The sequence below is a fragment of the Clytia hemisphaerica genome, unplaced genomic scaffold, assembly GCF_902728285.1.
Source record: "Clytia hemisphaerica strain Z4C2 unplaced genomic scaffold, Clytia hemisphaerica genome assembly, whole genome shotgun sequence".
Lineage (NCBI taxonomy): Eukaryota > Metazoa > Cnidaria > Hydrozoa > Leptothecata > Clytiidae > Clytia > Clytia hemisphaerica.
This window is the reverse complement of record NW_027103425.1, coordinates 189876-209168: the sequence shown is the minus strand read 5'-3', so window position 1 is coordinate 209168 and position 19293 is coordinate 189876. Positions and strand designations below refer to the sequence as shown.

Below are 19293 nucleotides of genomic sequence, written 5' to 3'. Positions count from 1 at the left end.
ATGTATAAGATGAGTAATGAATCTAGTAATTCAGACTGGATCTCTGTACTATTATCGTAAAATCTAAATCCACTAAAAACAGACCTTTGTTCTATTGGTTTTTATGTTCTTTTATGTCCCTTTCCTAACGGGCTAATAAACGACTCGGACTTTTTGAGACAGGGACGTTCCCCTCGCACAAATGAAACATGTATAACAACGCTTCCATTTTTTTTCTCAGAATATTGCTTGACTTAAAGACGAAAGGCCCAAAGAACCGTCCGTGACAGACAAATATTATCGTCAAGCTGTGAAGTAAAAATTGATGATAGTATTACCTAATTGTAATTTATCGAAAGTGTACGTAAGGTATAAAAGCTAAAAGAATAAAAGTATATCTGGCTAAAAAATATAAAAGCCATGGATCATTTTACAATTAGAAATATCTTTGTTTTCTTTTCGTTTTTCTTCTAGCGCCGGACTTGATTTCTAGATAGAGATAAATACAATATATAGAGTCACTCTAAAAGCACCCCGTGCTCATCACAGTAAACAGCTCCACTGGAAAATTTAACCAAATTTCATTTCATGGAAAATTAACTTTTAATTTAATTAAATCTTAATTTGAAATTCAATAGATTTATATCCCCCATTGGGATTTCGATAGAAATTTGTCCCGAATCCCCACTTCCACCGGGATCTGTGAGACAGGGTGCTCAAAAGTACATATATCGTAGAAAAAACTATGACGTATAGCGAATAGGCCACAGGGTGAGGTATAAAATTGAATGGGGATTAAACATATTTCTCGTTTTGATGGCAGTATAACTTTGACAGTCTCAAAGTATAGTGGAATTTCGTCCGGATCTCGTACTCATGTAATTTCCTCTTCATCACGAAACTAATTGAATTTGAAAAAAGATATGACTCTTACCCCCAGTGAAGACAACGTGCTCATGTCCAATCAATCTGAAACGAATGCATTAAAGGAAAAAAAATAGAAATAGATTGACGTTTCCCAAAATCCCGAAGTCCAAATTCCACCCGGAAGCAAATTCAATTCGGCTAAATTTTAGGCCAAAATTAATTCTCGCTAAAATTAATCAAAATCTTTGAAATCAACTCATCTGAACCCGGCTTTATTCCCCCACAATATATCGCAACTAAGAAGTAACGCTTTTACACCGTATATCTAACTTTACAATCGAACGTTACATAAACGTTGTGGACGTTTATGTTTATGTCAGCTGAGGTGCTGCAGGGGTGAAACAACGGGATGGTGCCTGCCCTTAAAAAACGCCTTTTCGCTACTTATTCATTCAAGATTGCACTCAAATGCATTTAAAGTCGATTTAGGTATTTCAATATGACACTTTTTACGAGGAAGATGTTTATCGATTACAAAACTTACGTCGCAACCACGGAAAGATATTTAATTGTCATATGATATTGCATTGATAAAAATGTTTTTTTGACAAAGTCGTTAAACGCACTTAATATTACAGATTATGGTTTTAATGAAGACAAACTACAGTATTAAGCATCTATCTACATCTTGATTGATGTGTCGATGTGTCGACAAGGACGACTTCTTAATAACCGGCGAACATTTGTCGTTCACAGAGATTACGTCATACACTCGATGGTCTCTTGAGACGAAACACTGATGAACTTCAATCATCTCATTTTCTGTAGCGTTTTCAATCAACGCGTGAAGCGATTTTGTTGTTCGTTCGTAGTTGGTGTCTGAAGAGAGAGAAAAGAAGTTGGTATAGCTTTGTCTCTAATCCCGATATAGGAGTTTAAGCTTAGACTGATTGACAATAAAACAAACAATTTTCTGTCAAGAGCCTTGTTAAACATTCCAACAACTTCCATCAAAATGATCAATCACAGCTACGTCTGCCATTTTTTGCGCGGTCCGACGATTGAGCTGAGAACGCTTGCAGAACACCCAAAAGCTCCCGCACGGAAGAAAAACTTCAATCTGTCAATCATTTTTTCAAGCGAAGAGTACACGAAGAGATTCTAGCTTTACGATAGTGCCGCAGATCATCAGTGGACAGTACCGTTGTCCCTAGTTAGAGCAGTTGACGGTAGCTAATAGGTAGGTAGGTTGTTAAATATATATAAACAGACCAGGAAAGTCTGCTGTTTTAAAACTATTACCGTGAGCGTGAGATCGCCGGGTAACTTGCATCAGTGGAGGCTAACATGCATAGCCCTCAAATGACTGAACAATCTATGCAGCAAAATTTCAAAACAAATGAACTATGCAGCTCTGCTTGCAGCTCTACTCTACCATTTTTTTTTTTATTTAATTTTATATTCTAATGACCAGCCAGGCAGGTCATCATTCATTGCATTTGTGGGCTATGTATGTTAGCCTCCACTGATCTGATGCAAGTTACCCAATCTCATGGTAACTCATCCACTAGGTAAACCCAAAACTTACATGAACGGTGAAACATGTATATATTTACCTTACAAATGGAAACATTGATGTTCTGAATTTAATTTTTCAGTGAAGGCGAAGTGCAGAAAATTTTACGTTGTTTTTCCCATTTTCGACTTCAGCGAGGCAGCCATTTTGTAAATTTATGACGCAGTCGGTTCACTGGATGGGAATGGCTAAAAAGAACTCCAGCTGTTGTGTAGTACTCAAACGGTTAGGAAATTACAAAAACATTGGCCGAGCTGGTCATGAATTGGTCGTGAATGTAAACAAATTTTGAAATCAAAATAGAAACCAAAACATCTGATCAAAAATCGAATGTTTTCCCCCACGTTTTTATGAAAAGATTGGGAAAAGAGCAATTAACTGCAACTCACACTGAAAGTCTATCTTCTAATTAAGTAAGTATGCTTTCATTTCATGTATCATTTTTGTGAGATTTACTTTAATCCTGAGAGACATTTTGGGGACGATTTTGCCTCCTTCTTCGTCCTGGTAAAAAAAAAGTCACAGGGCGCGCGGGCTGGCAGTCGGGTGTTTAAGATAAAAACTGCAATTATTGCTCTTTTCGGAAATTATTGCCGAAAACGGCAATTTTTTAAACGATGAAATGCTGAATCAGCAAAAGGTGTTGTCCTTTTAAGGGCAAAGATGTCAGAGGTGTTTGAAAATTGTAAAATTGCATCGAGAAAAAGGTTTTTCGGGTTTTTAAAAGTGATTTTTTCAATTTTTCGTTGCTCAATAACATGAAAAGTTCTAAAATAATATGTTAAAAGATCCTGCATCGATGCCGAAACACAGCCAGAAAGAGATAACAAAACCCCCGTTGTAAATTTGTTTACATATGACTCGATTTTGCTATCTGCATTTCCAACAAAAACCAGTTGAAACAAAACTAAATGAGGCACAGTGGGCCTACTTATCGCGAGGGTGTCAAATACCACGTGTTCAATAATAGATACTTTTATTTCCAAAAACGGCAATAATTGCCGAAAACGGCAATATTCATTTATTTACTTTTTTTACTTTTCTGCTGATTCAGCATTTCATCGTTGAAAAAATTGCCGTTTTCGGCAATAATTTCCGTAAAGAGCAATAATTGCAGTTTTTATCTTAAACACCCGACTGGCTGGCCAGCAGTTTTCAGACCCAGAGACAGAGCCATGTGTTGTGGCTGCTCATGGCTGCTCCCAAGGAAGAAAATATAGCATTGGAATCCTACCCCTAAGCTTTGTGGTACCCACCCAGAATTAAGCTGTTATAAAACCAGAAAAACTATTGAATATATATACCGTGAGGTCGGGTAACTTGCATCAGTGGAGGGAAACTTGCATAGCTATCCAAACGCCTCACGAGCTCTACTCTACCATTTTAAAAGCTCATATTAGCCACACAAGTAATTTTGGTGAGTGTTACTAGCGGCGGCGTAAATAAAACAGCGTGGTTGGATAATAAAAAATCATACTAGGTCATAATTTTTAAGATGGCAGGAATTCAGATGTTTCTCGATGGCTGCTGGACATGTATGTAATCTCAAATTTACTAATGATATCAACCATAATTGATAATTATGCATAACATCACTTTCATGATGATTAGGAGAATTTGTTTTGATTTAACTTTGTAATTTTAATGACCAGCCGAGTCATTGAGATCGATGCATATGCTAGCCTCCGATGATGCAATTTATCCGAATTCACAGTATATACCCCCTTCTAATGCACTTGAAAAAGGTAGCCAACAAGCATCCAACTTTCTCAAATATTCTGGTTGGCTAAGTTGGCTCTGAGTGGGCTAAGTTGGCTGGTTAGCTTGATGGGCTTTAAAGTTGGTTGTTTGGCTAAGTTGGTTGAGTTGGCTTATCTAAATGGTTATCTAGAAAAAAAGGTTTCCAGCCAACCTAGCCAATTTAGCCAGTCATAATTTCTCGTCCTTTAAGGGCTACACAAGCTGTATGTGGGGTCTATTGGCTGAGTCGGCTGGTTGGCTCTGATTGTCGTTTTGTGATTGCAATTTGGCATGGGACAAGTAATCTATGTGAGAAGTTTATATATCTGCAATCTGCAACAAAAACGAAAATGGTCTCTTCTACTGATTTCTTTCTGGCGCTCTTTCACGGACTGTTTATTTAATTTCCACCTATAAGATTGCAGCATTTCACACAGCCCTTCTTTTTGGCGCCTGTTGCCTTTTAGTGCCTTGCCTGAAGGGTGGCAAAAAAGTGAAACATGGAAAAGTTTCATTTTTTATTGTTTTTTTAATTGAAATGGGGAACTGTTTGTTTTTTTACACAAACCCCTGTAACTATGGGCGAGCAACCCGTTGCTAAGATGTTGGATTGAAATTGAAAATGAAACCACTGAAAATGAAAGTAAAATCGGTCCACACTGCAAATCCCGTAATCTTGATATAAACGAGTTTAAATCTATATAGTTGATATGTCAAATAAGTTGAAAATGATTGTCAACAACAACAAAGTGCTCTACCAGAAGGAGCCTTATAACAAAACAAAAATAAAAAACTTAATTTTTTGTAGTACTTCAAGTTTCTTGCGTACAATCATCAGCTACATACAAAATGGTCTAACTTGTTGGAAAAAATTCAAATTTTTACAAGTCGTAGGGTCGTAAAATGTCGTAAAATTATAATAAAAATTGAAACAAAAGAAACAAGAAAATGCTATTCTCAAGGGTCCGTTAGTCTTTTGACTTGTAATTTTTATTATAATTTTAGAACATTTTACGACCCTACGACTTGTAAAAATTTGAAATTTTTTCCAACAAGTTAGATCATTTTGTATGTATCTGATGATTGTACGCAAGAAACTTAAAGTACTACAAAAAATGAGGTTTTGAATTTTTCTTTTGTTATATTGTCTATGTATTTATGGTATTTATAAATTTATAAGCTGGTACAAGTAGGTGAACAAAAAATAATAAGGTTAACTTTGGGTTCTTTGGTTTTTAGAAATTTTATTTATATAAAAAAATGAGTACTAAGGTTTAAAAATATTTACAAAAGATATATACAAAAATAATTTATTAAGATAAGTTAGAAATCTTTGAATTCCAAGATTTCTTGAAAGTTTATTTTCTCATCGTTGTCATATCTAAAAAATTAAAGATGAATGGTATTCAAATTGCTGATATTATGATTTGATAAGAAAAAAGAAACTCATGGTCATAGGACTATTTTTGAATGCTAGAAATTCAGTAGCAATGGTACCTCTTCAAAGTGGCAAGTTACCATCATCTTTTCCCGATAATTTTTCAATTTTCTATGTGTGATTTATATTCCACTCCTGAATATCTTTTCAAGAAGCACAAAATATTATTCAAATGATATCGATGGTTGCAGCCTTTTTTGTCTCAGCTGATCATTCGTATATATGTTGAGACAGACTTTTGAAAAGATTTTTTAAAACTTACTCAAAATCGCCCCATTTGAGTTCAACATCAGATTTTTTAGAGTGATTGCTGGTGGTCAATTGATGTTCATACTCATCTAAGAATAAAAAAAACATACATCCAATTTATGATATATAGCATAGTAATATAATAAACAGTTTATAGTTAAATTAAATCAACTGCTTTTTACAATATTGTCCTCTTTCAGATATAGCATAGTAATATAATATGCATGTGATATAACTTAAGCTCAACAGCTTTTAGTGTCAGTTTTACCAAAATCAGACTTTATCAGAGCTGATCAGAGTGATATATTATGTGACCAGACGTTTTGGCAAAATTGGGATAATTAATCTCCAGGGGATAGTGGAATTTAATGAACAATGGTTTCTTTATTCTTACCTTTGGTATTAATGACCATTCTATTGATTGTTTGATTGGAGGCACTTCTGAAAGAAAAAAAAACAAAAGAGTTAAATTAACAATACATCACAAATGATGATTTAATACCATTTCAAAAAAGCTTTGATCCCGTTTTTTTATATAAATCGTATAAACCTCAAACAAATAATTGATTGGGCACACAAGTATTTTTTTCAGGTTCTAAAATTTGAAGTTGGCTTTCTCAAATAAAATAATTTTTGAAATGAAAGTGAAATAAAGAACTCCAGACCCCAGAACTTTTGATATAATGAAGGGTCGGTAAAGGGCCAGGTATTTATTAATATAATATTTGAAAATTTAGCATACAGAAAAGATAAGACTTATAGTTATACACTAAAGCTAAAGGTATTTAAACTCCTTGTCTACTAATACTTACTTGTTAAGTCTGAAGTCATGATGGGCGGAACTGGCTACAGAAACCTCGTCATGAGACCACCCTCTACATAAAAAAGAAAAGAAATAGCAGTCATACATAACTATACATTCTTTTATTAGAGACGGATTGTAAGAAACTCTTCCTAGATCTCGAATAAGCTATGGATTCCGCGGCATTTTAATTTGGCTATTTTCATCTAAAACGATTCAAGTAGTTTGGAGGGTAAGTGGTTTATCCAGTGGGGTGAAAAACGGGGTCATCTGTTTGAAAGATTTTACAATAGGGTAACCAGTGGAGTGGGTCCAACAGGGGTGTAGAAGATGCATAAATCAAAATATCTTTTTAACTTACGGCATGCGAGGAAGGAATGAAGCCGGTATGAGAAGATACCCATTCATTTGTACAGGTTTCCTAAAAATAAAGAAAATAGATCTTATAAGCGTCAAGAGTTAAAGGGGTTTAGATTTGTTAAATGTGAGCAAAATTTTAAAACAATGAAACAATCGGAGTCATGATCTCAGCCCACTTTCCAGGTACTTCCAACGAAGCCTGGTACCCCGAATGATTTAGATCACTTTAAAGATTTGCCATGACTTGGTTTCACCATGAACACCAAAAATCCGCCTTAGGTTGATTGATTGATTTATGGATTTGAACAAGGTTGAAAATGAAAATGATGGATTTAATTTGATTAATACTGGGAAACAGTGTCAGACTCTATCGCATCAGCTAAACGAATCGGTAACCCCATCAATTTGCTAGATTTCAGCTCCGCTCTAACGACTTTGCCATGAACTCCTTGAAAAATCTTGGGGGGAAGGGCTGAAACCAAGGGAATGTTTTGAGTATTTCATATGTTGATATTTTGACTTTGTGCCATACTGCATACATTGTTCGTTTACAAATCTATTATATCTGTTGTATTTGAGTAGATAAATACCCCCCTTATTGTAAAAAAGAAAATTCCACAAGTGTACTTACTCGATTTGTGGCTCGGGTTTACATTTTTGTTGTGGGCTGTTGGTCGATGCACCACAATTTCCTTGCACCCGTGTAAGTTTCCTAAAAAACAATATTGCACTAATCATTAGGTTTTGTTTTTGATGACACATCATTTTATTGCTGTCTTGTTGCCAAAATAAGTCAGTTCTCTTTTAAGGTAAAAAAAATAATGTGGCTTTTTGGGTGAATTCAACTCCAGTTCTGTGATTGTTTTTTTAACCTTTTGACTGCCGACATCGGTAAAAAAATCAAAAGTGCCCACGGCAGTTAAAGATTTAACAATTTCAAACTTTGAATCAATCTGTCTCTTTAGTATTAGTATTGGTCCGTCCTTTAGTATTAAGACATTTAAGACATTTATTCATCAATATTATTTAAACTTACACTTTTGGGTCATTCAATCGGTAATCTCGACATCCTATCGATGGAACTACAGCATTATTTTGCTTGTTGAACCTGAAAGGACAAATTTTAGATATTGTATGCTTTGAGGATATGGAGATATTTGACTGGAAAACTATAGTGCGAATTTGAGCCGTAAAAAAAGGGTAGTTTGAATGGCGCTGTGGTATAGTGCTCATTAACCTTGGTTGCTGCACAGGAGACTGAGGTTTAACTCCCACTTGCAGTGGTTCACCTGGATCAACCTATGTAATGTGAGGGGGTGGTGTAGTCATTTCAAGATAGTTCATTTAATTCATTGAAAGCGTTTATAATTGTGAAAATGGGTTTCAGAACCTTAGAACCAAATAGAAAAATTTTTAAAAAATCAACTTACGTTTTCAGGTGTTCTTTTGATGAGCCACATTTCTCAATCACACGAGTGATTTTCCTATTAAAAAGAATGTACGATATTTATTTCATAAAGATACAAAATACATATGTAAGAAACTATAAAACACATTTACATTTTAAGGCATTTTAATGACCCGGTAGGACATTTTTCATCCACTGGATGTACAAAAAACGGACTGAAAATCGCTGGGAACGTGTTTTTATGCTTGGGGATTTGAATTCAATTGTTTTAAATTCAGAAAAAAATGGGAGGAGTCCCGCCGTTGTGTCTGTTAAGAGGAGGTGTTACAATATTCTCAAAAATTATCTTGTGCAAACAAACAACTCACTGTTGAGGATCATTCAACCGAACATCACGGCACATCAACTTGTGCTCAACATCTTTCTGCTTTTTACCAATACTGAAAAAGATTGTAGAATCATATTTTGCAAGATGAAGAAAAATCAAAAACAGGCAAGTCTGAGCAAAAGTCTACTGGCTCTTAAAGGTCGCTACCCACTCAGCATTTTATGGTCGGCGAACAAGGCGCACAACTCGGGCGCTTTGGTCACCGAACATAAAATGCTGAATGGCTGGCGGCCTTTACCGGGTACACCAAAAAAAAGTATACAAGTTTGTCGAGATATTGTGAGCTTCAGGATTTAAATTTTTTGTTCATTCTTTTTTTATCGCATAGAGGATGCTCTAACTTGAATTTTGAGCTATCATACATTAGGTATGAAAAAGTAATTCGAAAATTATTTCAAAAAACTGAGTTTTTTTTAATGTCGAAATTTCAAAAAATCATCAAAAACAGCGAGCAAACTTTTCTCTTGGCACTTACCTTTTTTACACATAAAAATACCAAAAACTGCAACTGTGTTCATCAAAACTCGTTACGGAATTTAAGAATATGGTAAAACAAGCTATTCCCATGTGGAAAAATATTTTTGGTAAGGCTGAAAAAATTTTTTGGAAATCTCCAAGAGAGGTGTGGTGTGCTACGTGAGAAAATTTTTGTTCCTCAACTAGTTGCTCAAAGAACTTGGGTCTGCATTGAGTTAGCTGGTGTTGAAAATATTCATGACGTGTAAATAAGATGGACAAACCGTTGGCAAAATATAAGATAGGAGAAAAAAGAATCAAAAAGACAATGAAATTGTGTTTTTGTCATTTTGTCTTATTTATAGCGTGATTGCTGTTTTTAATGATTTTTTGAAATTTCGACATGGAAAAAAAGTCAGTTTTTTTGGAAATAACTTTCGAACTACTTTTTCAAATATAATGTATAATAGCTCAAAATTCAAATTAGAGCATCCTCTATACAATAAAAAAAGAATGAACAAAAAATATAGATCCTGAAGCTCACAATATCTCGACAAACCTATTTACTTTTTTTTGGTGCACCCGGTATATAAAAAAGAGTCTAAAGACATCGTCTCGTCGTAGATTGAATTGAGTGGAGCATTTGTGTTTTTGTTTGAATTTTTTAGTTTGAGTTTCGTTAAAGTGGTCAAAATAAAGAAATATGGGGCTTACGGTTGAGGAAGTTTTGCTGCCTTGCTATTAAAACTGGGCTTTGATTCAGCCTTCAATGCATTGTTAATGGCTCTAAAAACAACAAGAAGAAATTGTTTAATAATTTACTTTATCTAGTTGAAAATAAAACAAAATATAGGCAAAAAAACAAATGGAAATCTAGAAGCTAGAGTAAAAATTAGGACAAAAGGACATTTACATAAAGACAAAAACGCACTTTTTGAGTAGAATGAAAAACTGGAAAAACGATGGGCAAATAAATCACACCTTTTCATTTTACTCCTACTTTTGCTTTGCCAATTTAATATGCAATTCAACATTTTCTTGTCGACATTCTTTTAGTTGTTGTTCTTTGGCGTTTGCAGCAACGCTCGCCAAAAAACATTTATTTTTATATCGCTGAGTTTCCTTAGATAAAAACTCGATCCGCGCGTTTGCTTTTTCAAGCTCAATATAAGCTAACGAAAGGACATCCATTTCTGACATTTTCTTACTTATCAGAACTGAACTGCTACTATTAACTAACTAAAATACAAATGGTTTCTTTTTGCAAAACGCTGATCTATTAACATTTTTCAAAAAGAAATCTGACGTCAAATAATTTCTTACTAAAATCACGTGAGCTAAAAAAAATTGACGTCACTCCTAACGAGTTTTACATCCAACCAAAGTCCAGAGAAAAAAGAGTTGTGCGAGTGTTGTCAAAAAAAGTGCTGCATGTTGCCCGACAAGAAATAGCATTTTCTGCTGAAAATAGATAGTACCGTTTCAGAAATTATTTTTGCGTTCTTAGACGTTTTTAATGCTCATCCGCCGGCCGTAAAAATTTAACCAATCAAAGTATTGGAGTACACGTGTTTTGGAACAAACTTTTGGAAATCCAGGGAGACAAAGAAAAATATGCACATAATCAACGTAACACAAACATCAATAAAAAACTCTGTCTTGATCAATGATTTGATTTGACATCGATGCAGCACCTTCTTTTAAGCAAATATTTTCAAGATTCCGACTTTACATTATCTTTGTAAACTCTAACAACAAACAGAAGTTAAGCAGAGAAATTCGGCTGTCTGAATTAGGATTTAATATTGAAGTACTACAATTGAGTATCTTTAACTTGGTCTCTATAGCTCGAATGTCTTGATAACTCGAACAAGTATTATAGCCCCTTCGCCTTCGCCTTCAGTTAACAATGCCTTATAAACTTTACCCCATAACTCGAAATTTCCTTAACTCGAACAACAACTTGCGTTCCCTGTACGTGTTCGATTTGGAATAGACTCCGGGACGAGATGGAGTTTTTACAAGCTCTTATTTGATTTGGTTGGTCGTTAACCAGTGATAAAATAATTTTGTTACTTTTTCTAAAGAACGTGTTATTTTTATTACTTCAAATGACCAATTGTTATAAAAACTCCATCTCATCTGGAGACTCCATCTCATCTGGATGTGTTGTTTTCATTTTTTACAGGGTATGGCAATAGCAGCAACCACAATCGATATGGCGTCCAAAGTCCATCAAATGACCAATGGGATGGAAGAAATACAAATCCAACCTTTGCAAAATAAACATACAAAACGAAAAGAAGAAGAGATCAACAGGCTTTTCGATGCATCAAGAAGGAAACTGGATTCTTTAGATTCCCAAAGGATCATTGGTGTTTTAGATGATTTCATACGGAAAACTGAGATTGTCACTTTACTTCCATTCATTGTTGAGAATTTAGATCGATATTCTATTATGCTTGGATCTGATTTATGTTATTCCATTAAGGAATATGACCGTGTACAAACAACCTACTCCAAGGCCTGTGCTACACTACGAAAGTTGCTGCAACAATTAGCAAGACAAACCAAGGCGCGTGGTGAATACTCGGGGCTGAGCGCTGAGTCAGACGAACAATCAAATATGATTGAAGAAGCTCAGACAAACCTGGGATTTGTCAGTGCAAATTTAAGTGATAATATCAGAACTGTTTTACGTAAATTCAAAATGAACCCTTCCGCATTGCAATCTATAAGGATTGAGTTTCGTGAGCGAGCGTCCGAAGCTAACGCGCTGATCGACCAATTGAATCAGCTTCACGAGATGGTTTTCAGTCGGCTTGTTACAACACCGAATGAAGAGATTGAGAAACATAAATTGACGATACAAATGATGACACGTGAAAAGAAAGCACGATCTCTGATCACCAAACTTGATCAAGAATTGAAAACCGAAAGAGCAGCTAAAGATAACCTGGTATGCCTCTCATTTCCACTCATTTTTCATATAGGCACTTCTCATAGGTTCTGATCGATTAGATAGATTCCCCTTGAGAACAGACCAAGTCCGAAACATCTTAGGAAAAATCAAATTATAATAGCCACGTTCTTTTCCACCGTTCAACATATAGTTTCTGATTATTTATATGGGCAAAGCTTTACATTAATTGGGCTATTTTATCCACTGTTAATATTTAAAATATCCTACCCACGCCCCTCCACGCTAAATTCGAGATGCTTGAAAATGTCTAATTTTCTATGCAGTGTCTCTTAGAATATGTGCTGAATAAGTTAGAATAACTTAGCCTACGTTTAGAAACATGTTAATTTTAAATTCTGAAATAAAATGCTGAGAATCTTTCTTATATTCGAGAGGGCTCAAAATCACCAAGGCCAATTATTCTTCAGACAGCACACAACCCTAACAAATCTCACTTATCTATTATACTAAAGGTCGATCTTCAGTGAATCATTCGAAAAACATCTTTTAAATGATATTCCTTTTTTGTAATTTCAGATCCACCAGAAAAATGAGACCGTTCGAAAATTGAAATCGAATATCTCGATGATTGAACATGACTCTGAAGTTTCCAACCGAAAACTCGTCACAGAGGCACAAAAAGTCGAGATAGCGGAAATTAAAAATTCGGATGGAAAGAGAGGGAAGCTTCAACAAGAAGTCATTCAGTTAAAACAACGTCTTCAAACTCAAGTCAGCAGTCATAAAGATTCGGAGCTGACTCTTCGAAAGGTAATACTGGATTTTGATTAAGATTACCTTAAGTGGATTAAATTTCGTGATTTTTGCGAATCTCGGCTGTTTTCGCGAAAATTTATCTTCGCGAAAAATTTATTATCCGAATTTTGACCAAAACCTCTAGGAAAATGAAAGAAATTGGTCGAAAAAGAGGCCGATTCTCGAAAATTCTACACAAAAATTTTGGATTCTCCATTCGCGAAAAAAGTCCGCGTGAAAATTAATCCACAATTCTTTCTTTCATTCAATACTATCTCTGTCATTTTTTGCGAAAAGATCCTTTTCGAAGTGTCAGGTAAATGTAGGCTGCGCGAACCCCTGGAATACGCGACAACCCTTCTATTAATAAATTTATTTTGTCACCTTTAATGTGCTCCACCAACTTAATGAACACAGTTAAAGCTCTCTAATTCGATTTTAAAGGGGGTTTCATCGATTAAGGGAGCATATTTAAAGTTGACGGTGGCTTTCAATATTATCGAATAATGGAGCGTATCGAATAGTAGAATGTCGAATTAGAGAGCGTCGGCTGTAATCAATTCTCCCTCGATATGAAAAATAAGAAACTTAACCTTTATAAACCAAATAGATTTCTTCTTTAGCGCAAGTATAAAATCGAAACAGAAGTTGAAAATTGGATTCAAAAATATGATTCAGAAATGGCTGAAAAACAGGTATATATTTCTCTTGCAAGGCTGTCATCTTCCATGCATAGACTATTTCATGGTCATAATACATAGTGGTATAAATGAAATCTTGCGGTCAGACCCAAAGTCTTCAAATTTTTGAACAAGCTTTGAATGATGCCACTTAATGCCCTTACTTGAAGAAGTCCTAGGCTTGTCTATGTGTAAGTTTTGGAAAAACATGCTACTTAATACTTAGTACAGTCGACTTTCTCTAATTCGAATCTCTATTATTCGAATCTTTCTGTAATTTAAACTGAAATATTGGTTGCCTAAGCTGGAAAGTAGTGTTAAAAACTCTCTGTTATTCGAATCTTTCTCTAATTTGAATAAAATTTTTGATTCCTTGAAATGGAATTTGAGATGGTCATTTGTATGTCAATTAAATTCTTTCAAAATTTCGAAGGTTAAGAAAAGTAAATTACTTTAATTTTCATGCCTTACACCAATCAGACGTACAGAAAAAATATTATATCTGTCAAATTCATGATATTCATGACGTAATGTTTTCTACGGAAAGACCCCGGTTTTTGCCACTACTCGGGGTATTTCCATAGAAAACATTACGTCATGAATATCATGAAATCTTGAACTTTCACAGGACGGTCAGACCCAAAGTCTTCAAATTTTTAAACAAGCTTCGAATGATGCTACTGGATGCCCTTAATACTTATAAAGAAGTTCATGACGTAATGTTTTCTACGAAAAGACCCCGGTCTTTGCCACTACTCGGGGTATTTCCGTAGAAAACATTACGTCATGAATTTCATGAAATCTTGAACTTTCACAGGACGATATTGACGACTTGACGGATATATATAACGACGAAAAGAAACAATTACAAGAGCTTGAAGAAAGATTCAAAACACTTGAGGAGAAACACACAACCATTATTGAAGAACGACGCATCGCAGCTGAGAGACGAGAAAAGGCCGAACGCGAACTCCGTGTAATGGTGCGCGCGGCCACTTTACTGCAAGCCATGTGGCGCGCGTACAGATGTCGAAAAGCATTGAAACAGAAAGCGAAAGGCAAAGGGAAGAAGGGAAAAGGAAAAGGCAAAAAGAAAAGATAAATAGTTGAAGATCGGACTTGATTTTCAGTAAAGCATTTTCTTCACGTGGTTTATAGGGCAGCATTCTTAAAGTACTTCCGATAAGACTCAGAAGTTTAACTTATCATTTGATTATTCTTTCTCGTTGCTTATAATTTACTTATCTTGAAATATTAGAAAAGAGCTCTATCGAGATTGTTTCAGAAGTCGTAAGAGTTTCTAGGCTACATATATTAATTTTTTTATCAAAATGAATGTCGATTGATTTGTTCTTCGTGACTAATTATTTGTCGACCTGGGTTTTATTTTGTTCTGATTTACCTCAAGTGTATATATTGTAGCGAGGAGTACTAAATTTCACGATTTACTAAATGGGATATTTTTAAAGAAAAGGGTTAAAACAAGAAAATGACTATTTTGCTTGTAAAATAACTTATATGCTTATATGTTGCTAAAATAGTATCGAAATTCGATTTTGAAAATTGTCCCGTATATTTAAGGGTCATAGTCGAAAAATTGATTTCAGTATTTGAACATAAAAGTTATGTTTTAGGCTCTTTAAAACTTTTAACAAAGAATTGCCTTTATAAATTGCTTTTTAATCAAATCTCTTAAGAGTAATTAAGAATTTGATTACAAAAATGACGCTATGAACTTTAAAAAGACGTTAATAATATGTTGCATTACCTTCTAAAAAGTGCTAAGTTTTAATGGGTAATTCAACCTTTTTGTTTCGATGTTTTCGAAATTATTTCAAACTGTCCACAAAGAATAGAACTATTTTAAATTTTTCGGAAAATTTTTCCAGATTAATGCATCAAAAGTTAGGGCTGTTTTTCTATGAAAAATTGGGATGAAAAATTGGTCATAAAGCACCATTTTCAAGATTTTGAGACAAATAAGGTTTCAGAAAAATTTTCCAAAAACATATTTTTAGTTCGGTAAAAGATACACCATCTACCGCAAAAAAAAATTCAAAATGTTTTTTCTTCGCCGAAAATAAGCTCTTCAAAGTTGAAATACTCTTCTTCACAAAAGTCTTCATTTCCCTCTTCATCAATTTTTTTCATTGCGATTCTTAAATTTTCAGACTCAAGGATAATTGGCCTAACAGAAAATGTATAACATGCCATAGTTTTGTGTGCTACATCAAGTAGAAATTTATATTTTGTACGTGGCAAATATTAAAAATTCACTCTGGTCAGAGCCCTTCATTTCGCGAAATTTTTCTCAAAACTCGCGAAATTAAGTACACGCGAAAATCTAGTACCCGCCAAAATACACTTAAGGTAAAATTTATTTTTTTATAACAAGTGGAATTGATATTATTTTTTTACCATAATTTATGAACATAATTATTTTCGGTTAAAGGAAAGAATTGATCAAAAATTATAATCAATGAATTCTGCTATAACATATTATTTCACACAAAACGTTTTCGAACTTTACTTCTAAAGCTTCCTTAAAATTCACAGAGATACCTTATAGTGGGTCAAGTCGTTGCAGGTGTAAGATAGCGTTGTGTATTAGTATCTTATTAAATATGTGCTCTTATAAGATATAAATTTTGTATAATTTGGGTGCTTAAAAAAACATTTGAGATTGTGAATTGTAAGGCTGTTGGCACCTTCTAACAGCTTAGAGTTTTCTGCGGTTTTGAGGTCTGCGATTCGGACTAGTACATTATGGAGCCTTATAAGATGTATTGGCTCTATAATAACAAAGTTATTAATTATATTAATTTTACCAAAATACTATGACTAGTACTATAGGGGTGGGAAGCATCGAGAAATCCAGATCAGCTGATCTGGATTGCAAGATACTTCCCACCGATCATCATATCAGCAAGAACAACTAGAAAAAATATATTAGAAAATCATTTTCTCAACATAGCACTGTTGCAGAGGCCATCTGTTGTAAGGGAGTTTTGATCAGTTACTTGATCTAGCAGAGTTTTAAATGGTCTTCCACGTTTCGTATACTTATCATCGTTGAACATCAACAGTTTAATGGAACGCTCGTGGGTCATACGAATAACATGTTTAGCATATTCCAGCTGCTGTTTTCCAATGAAATTGGACAAATCTGATGTACCACATATTTCATGGAGTCTTTTGTTGGTTACCTGATAACGGAAATCGTTGTTAGACTCATTTACGAAACGAAAACCACCTCTAATCACTCGACGTAGGAATCGACGATATGTGACGTTTAGTCGCTCAAGTTGGCTTGAATATAAATTCCAATTTTGGCATGAGTAGATTAAGCGACTACGTACATAACTATTTAAGAAGATGATACGAGTTTTCAAATGGACATTGAAATTTTGAAGAAGGTTGGTCATTTCTGCGAATTTGTTAGTCGCCTGTTGAATACGGTAATTAATCTCGATGTCACCGGTATTCGGTTCCTCAAAGTGAATGAAAGCTCCGAGATATTTGAACGTTTTGACGTTTTTGATATCAATGTTCCTCAATTTGATGATGGATTTTGGGTAATCCTGTTCGGTACAGTTATTACAGATTCGGTTTTCAAAGCGTTTATTGATGAGATCGTCCGCGTATCCGCACCACGGTAATATCGATGTCCCCCAATTGCGTAAATTGTTCTCTCTCATAGATATTCTATTTGCTCTAGAGATACTTCTTGGATTCAAACGGTATGAATGTTTATAGAAGTTGATACTTTCTGCATTGGCTTCACTCATAATGACACGCATGACAAAATCGATGTAATCTAATACTCATCTAAATGACCCCAAACTGTGTTTTGATGCACAAAAACAACAACACGCTAAGCACGGGATCACTTTTCTGAATAATAAAGGAATGATTATTCTAGCAAGCTAGACCACTAATTCAGACAAAGTAGAAATAAAACAAAAAACAATGGGAGAGAACAAATTTTAGTTCATACAAACTAAATCCCGTAACAATACATATTTTTTTCTTCATAAGCATTACGCCTATAAGCTTATCTAGGCTCATATATGGCAAAAATTTAAGCATTTGTTTCTTTTTGACTGGAATTTTACGGGTTTTTTATAGTTCTCTTAAATTTTGCTTAGGATATAAGCATCCCTCAAAGCATTTTTCAGCTTTGTAAATCTCTGGGTCTAAGCATTTCCAAGCCAGCTTTTGGATTTTTATATGCTTATAAAAAAAGCATGTAGACCTGATCGGAGTTTTTGATTTTTAGAAAGAAATCTCTTAGGAATTCCTAGAGGGAATTTTATTGTAATACACTCGAAACAATCCCACAATACATCGCTTTTTTAGAAAAATCAAAAACTCCGATAAGGTCTATTATCGTATTATCATATAACGCTTATACTACTGTATTACACGCATTATAAACGACTCCAGTCTAAGGAGTAATCGAATTCATACTCTTCTTATCCTCCTTTTATCAAAAAATGCTTATTAATTAGAGCTAGAGGAATTCCTTTTTTGAAATAATGACATAATTATGATTTCCCATTTAATTTCTTGTATGCGCCATTTCAATCCGGCTTATCCGATTGCAAGATGTTTCTATTGTAAGCACACTTTCAATCAATTACTTCTAACCAAAAAATCAAGTTCGGATTTACGCTAATTCACTCAAAAGGCCATGACTTTGTAAGAGAATTTACCCAGGTTAGTGGACCGCTGTAAACTTTTTTCGTCCAGATTTGAGGTAAATACTAAATGAGTTTTTGAAAACGGCAATTGGCTGCTTAGACTGGTCTCCTTAGTAAGGAGCGGGCACGAATTAGTGGATGATAGCAGTCTATCAAATGACCAAATGTCAGGTTATTGCTTTTGATAGGAAGTCCTTGTCCTTGTAAAACCTCCATGTAAAACATATTTTTCTTTTTACCTCCCCCCCCCACCCCACACTAATCTATCCTCTACGCTCAACTTGTCTTTAACCCACATGGAAATCCTTATAATAAACTGTGGTTAAAGTTCATTATTCATATTTAATGAATGCTAATAAAAAAGCCTATAATTTGGAGATCAAAATTAGTAGGATGGAAAACTTTTAATGCTTTATTCTACTGCATTAGGAAATCACTTAGCTCCCATGAGTATAAGTGGTAATACGTTGATTTAGTTGCTTTACTATAGTATGTAATGAATGTTAGACGAAGGTTTCGTAATAAGTATTCAGTTTATCTTGGTGGAGATTTGGCTGTTGTTAGTTAGCTTGTTGAGTTTTTTTGTTGAAAATAGGAATACTTCAGAAGCAGCCGGTGAAGGGATGTTTTAGAAATATGTGTTCTTATCTTCTAGAAGACCAAATGTTTTGACCTTTCAATTTTTTTATACAAATGATGTGTTCTGATTTATAGGAAACCTTTATCGCACTATTTGTCTCCCTAAACTTATCACTATTTTATGGTTTGATGTGTTCTAAAATCTAGGAAAAGCAGTTCGCCAAGACAAACTTGTAAGATATTTGTTTTCCTCCACGAAAGATGTGTTCTGAAAATTTCTAGGGTTACCTAGACAACTAGAACACATTAGATGACCTTAATTATACCCCTGTCTCGTCAGAACACATCAT

The 19293-nt window shown here is 34.5% G+C and overlaps 1 protein-coding gene and 3 long non-coding RNA genes across 4 annotated transcripts; 1 reads left to right on the top strand and 3 right to left on the bottom strand.

The window, feature by feature from the left end:
• Positions 1-303: 303 nt before the first annotated feature.
• LOC136797901 (uncharacterized) lies at positions 304-1788 on the bottom strand. The gene is made up of 3 exons (XR_010845314.1): positions 1532-1788; positions 914-948; positions 304-468 (listed from the first exon to the last, which is right to left on the bottom strand). It is a non-coding gene; the product is annotated as an uncharacterized lncRNA (long non-coding RNA).
• Positions 1789-2687: 899 nt separating this feature from the next.
• On the top strand, positions 2688-14984 carry LOC136797900 (dynein regulatory complex protein 10-like). Its single transcript, XM_067054476.1, has 5 exons — positions 2688-2835; positions 11452-12222; positions 12763-12996; positions 13605-13676; positions 14479-14984. Exons 2-5 carry the CDS (start codon positions 11455-11457, stop codon positions 14761-14763), a joined length of 1359 nt encoding a protein of 452 aa, XP_066910577.1. The 5' UTR covers positions 2688-2835; positions 11452-11454; the 3' UTR covers positions 14764-14984.
• LOC136797889 (uncharacterized) lies at positions 6125-7736 on the bottom strand. Its single transcript, XR_010845312.1, has 4 exons — positions 7643-7736; positions 7013-7072; positions 6662-6724; positions 6125-6290 (listed from the first exon to the last, which is right to left on the bottom strand). It is a non-coding gene; the product is annotated as an uncharacterized lncRNA (long non-coding RNA).
• On the bottom strand, positions 8050-8909 carry LOC136797888 (uncharacterized). Its single transcript, XR_010845311.1, has 3 exons — positions 8788-8909; positions 8442-8495; positions 8050-8119 (listed from the first exon to the last, which is right to left on the bottom strand). It is a non-coding gene; the product is annotated as an uncharacterized lncRNA (long non-coding RNA).
• Positions 14985-19293: the final 4309 nt, after the last annotated feature.

Bases quoted from the DNA above. Each gene is read 5' to 3' on its own strand.
- LOC136797900 (XM_067054476.1), top strand. From the start codon at position 11,455: ATGGCAATAGCAGCAACCACAATCGATATGGCGTCCAAAGTCCATCAA. The intron at 12,223-12,762 runs GTATGCCTCTCA...TTGTAATTTCAG, and splicing joins GAGCAGCTAAAGATAACCTG to ATCCACCAGAAAAATGAGAC. The intron at 13,677-14,478 runs GTATATATTTCT...GAACTTTCACAG, and splicing joins CAGAAATGGCTGAAAAACAG to GACGATATTGACGACTTGAC.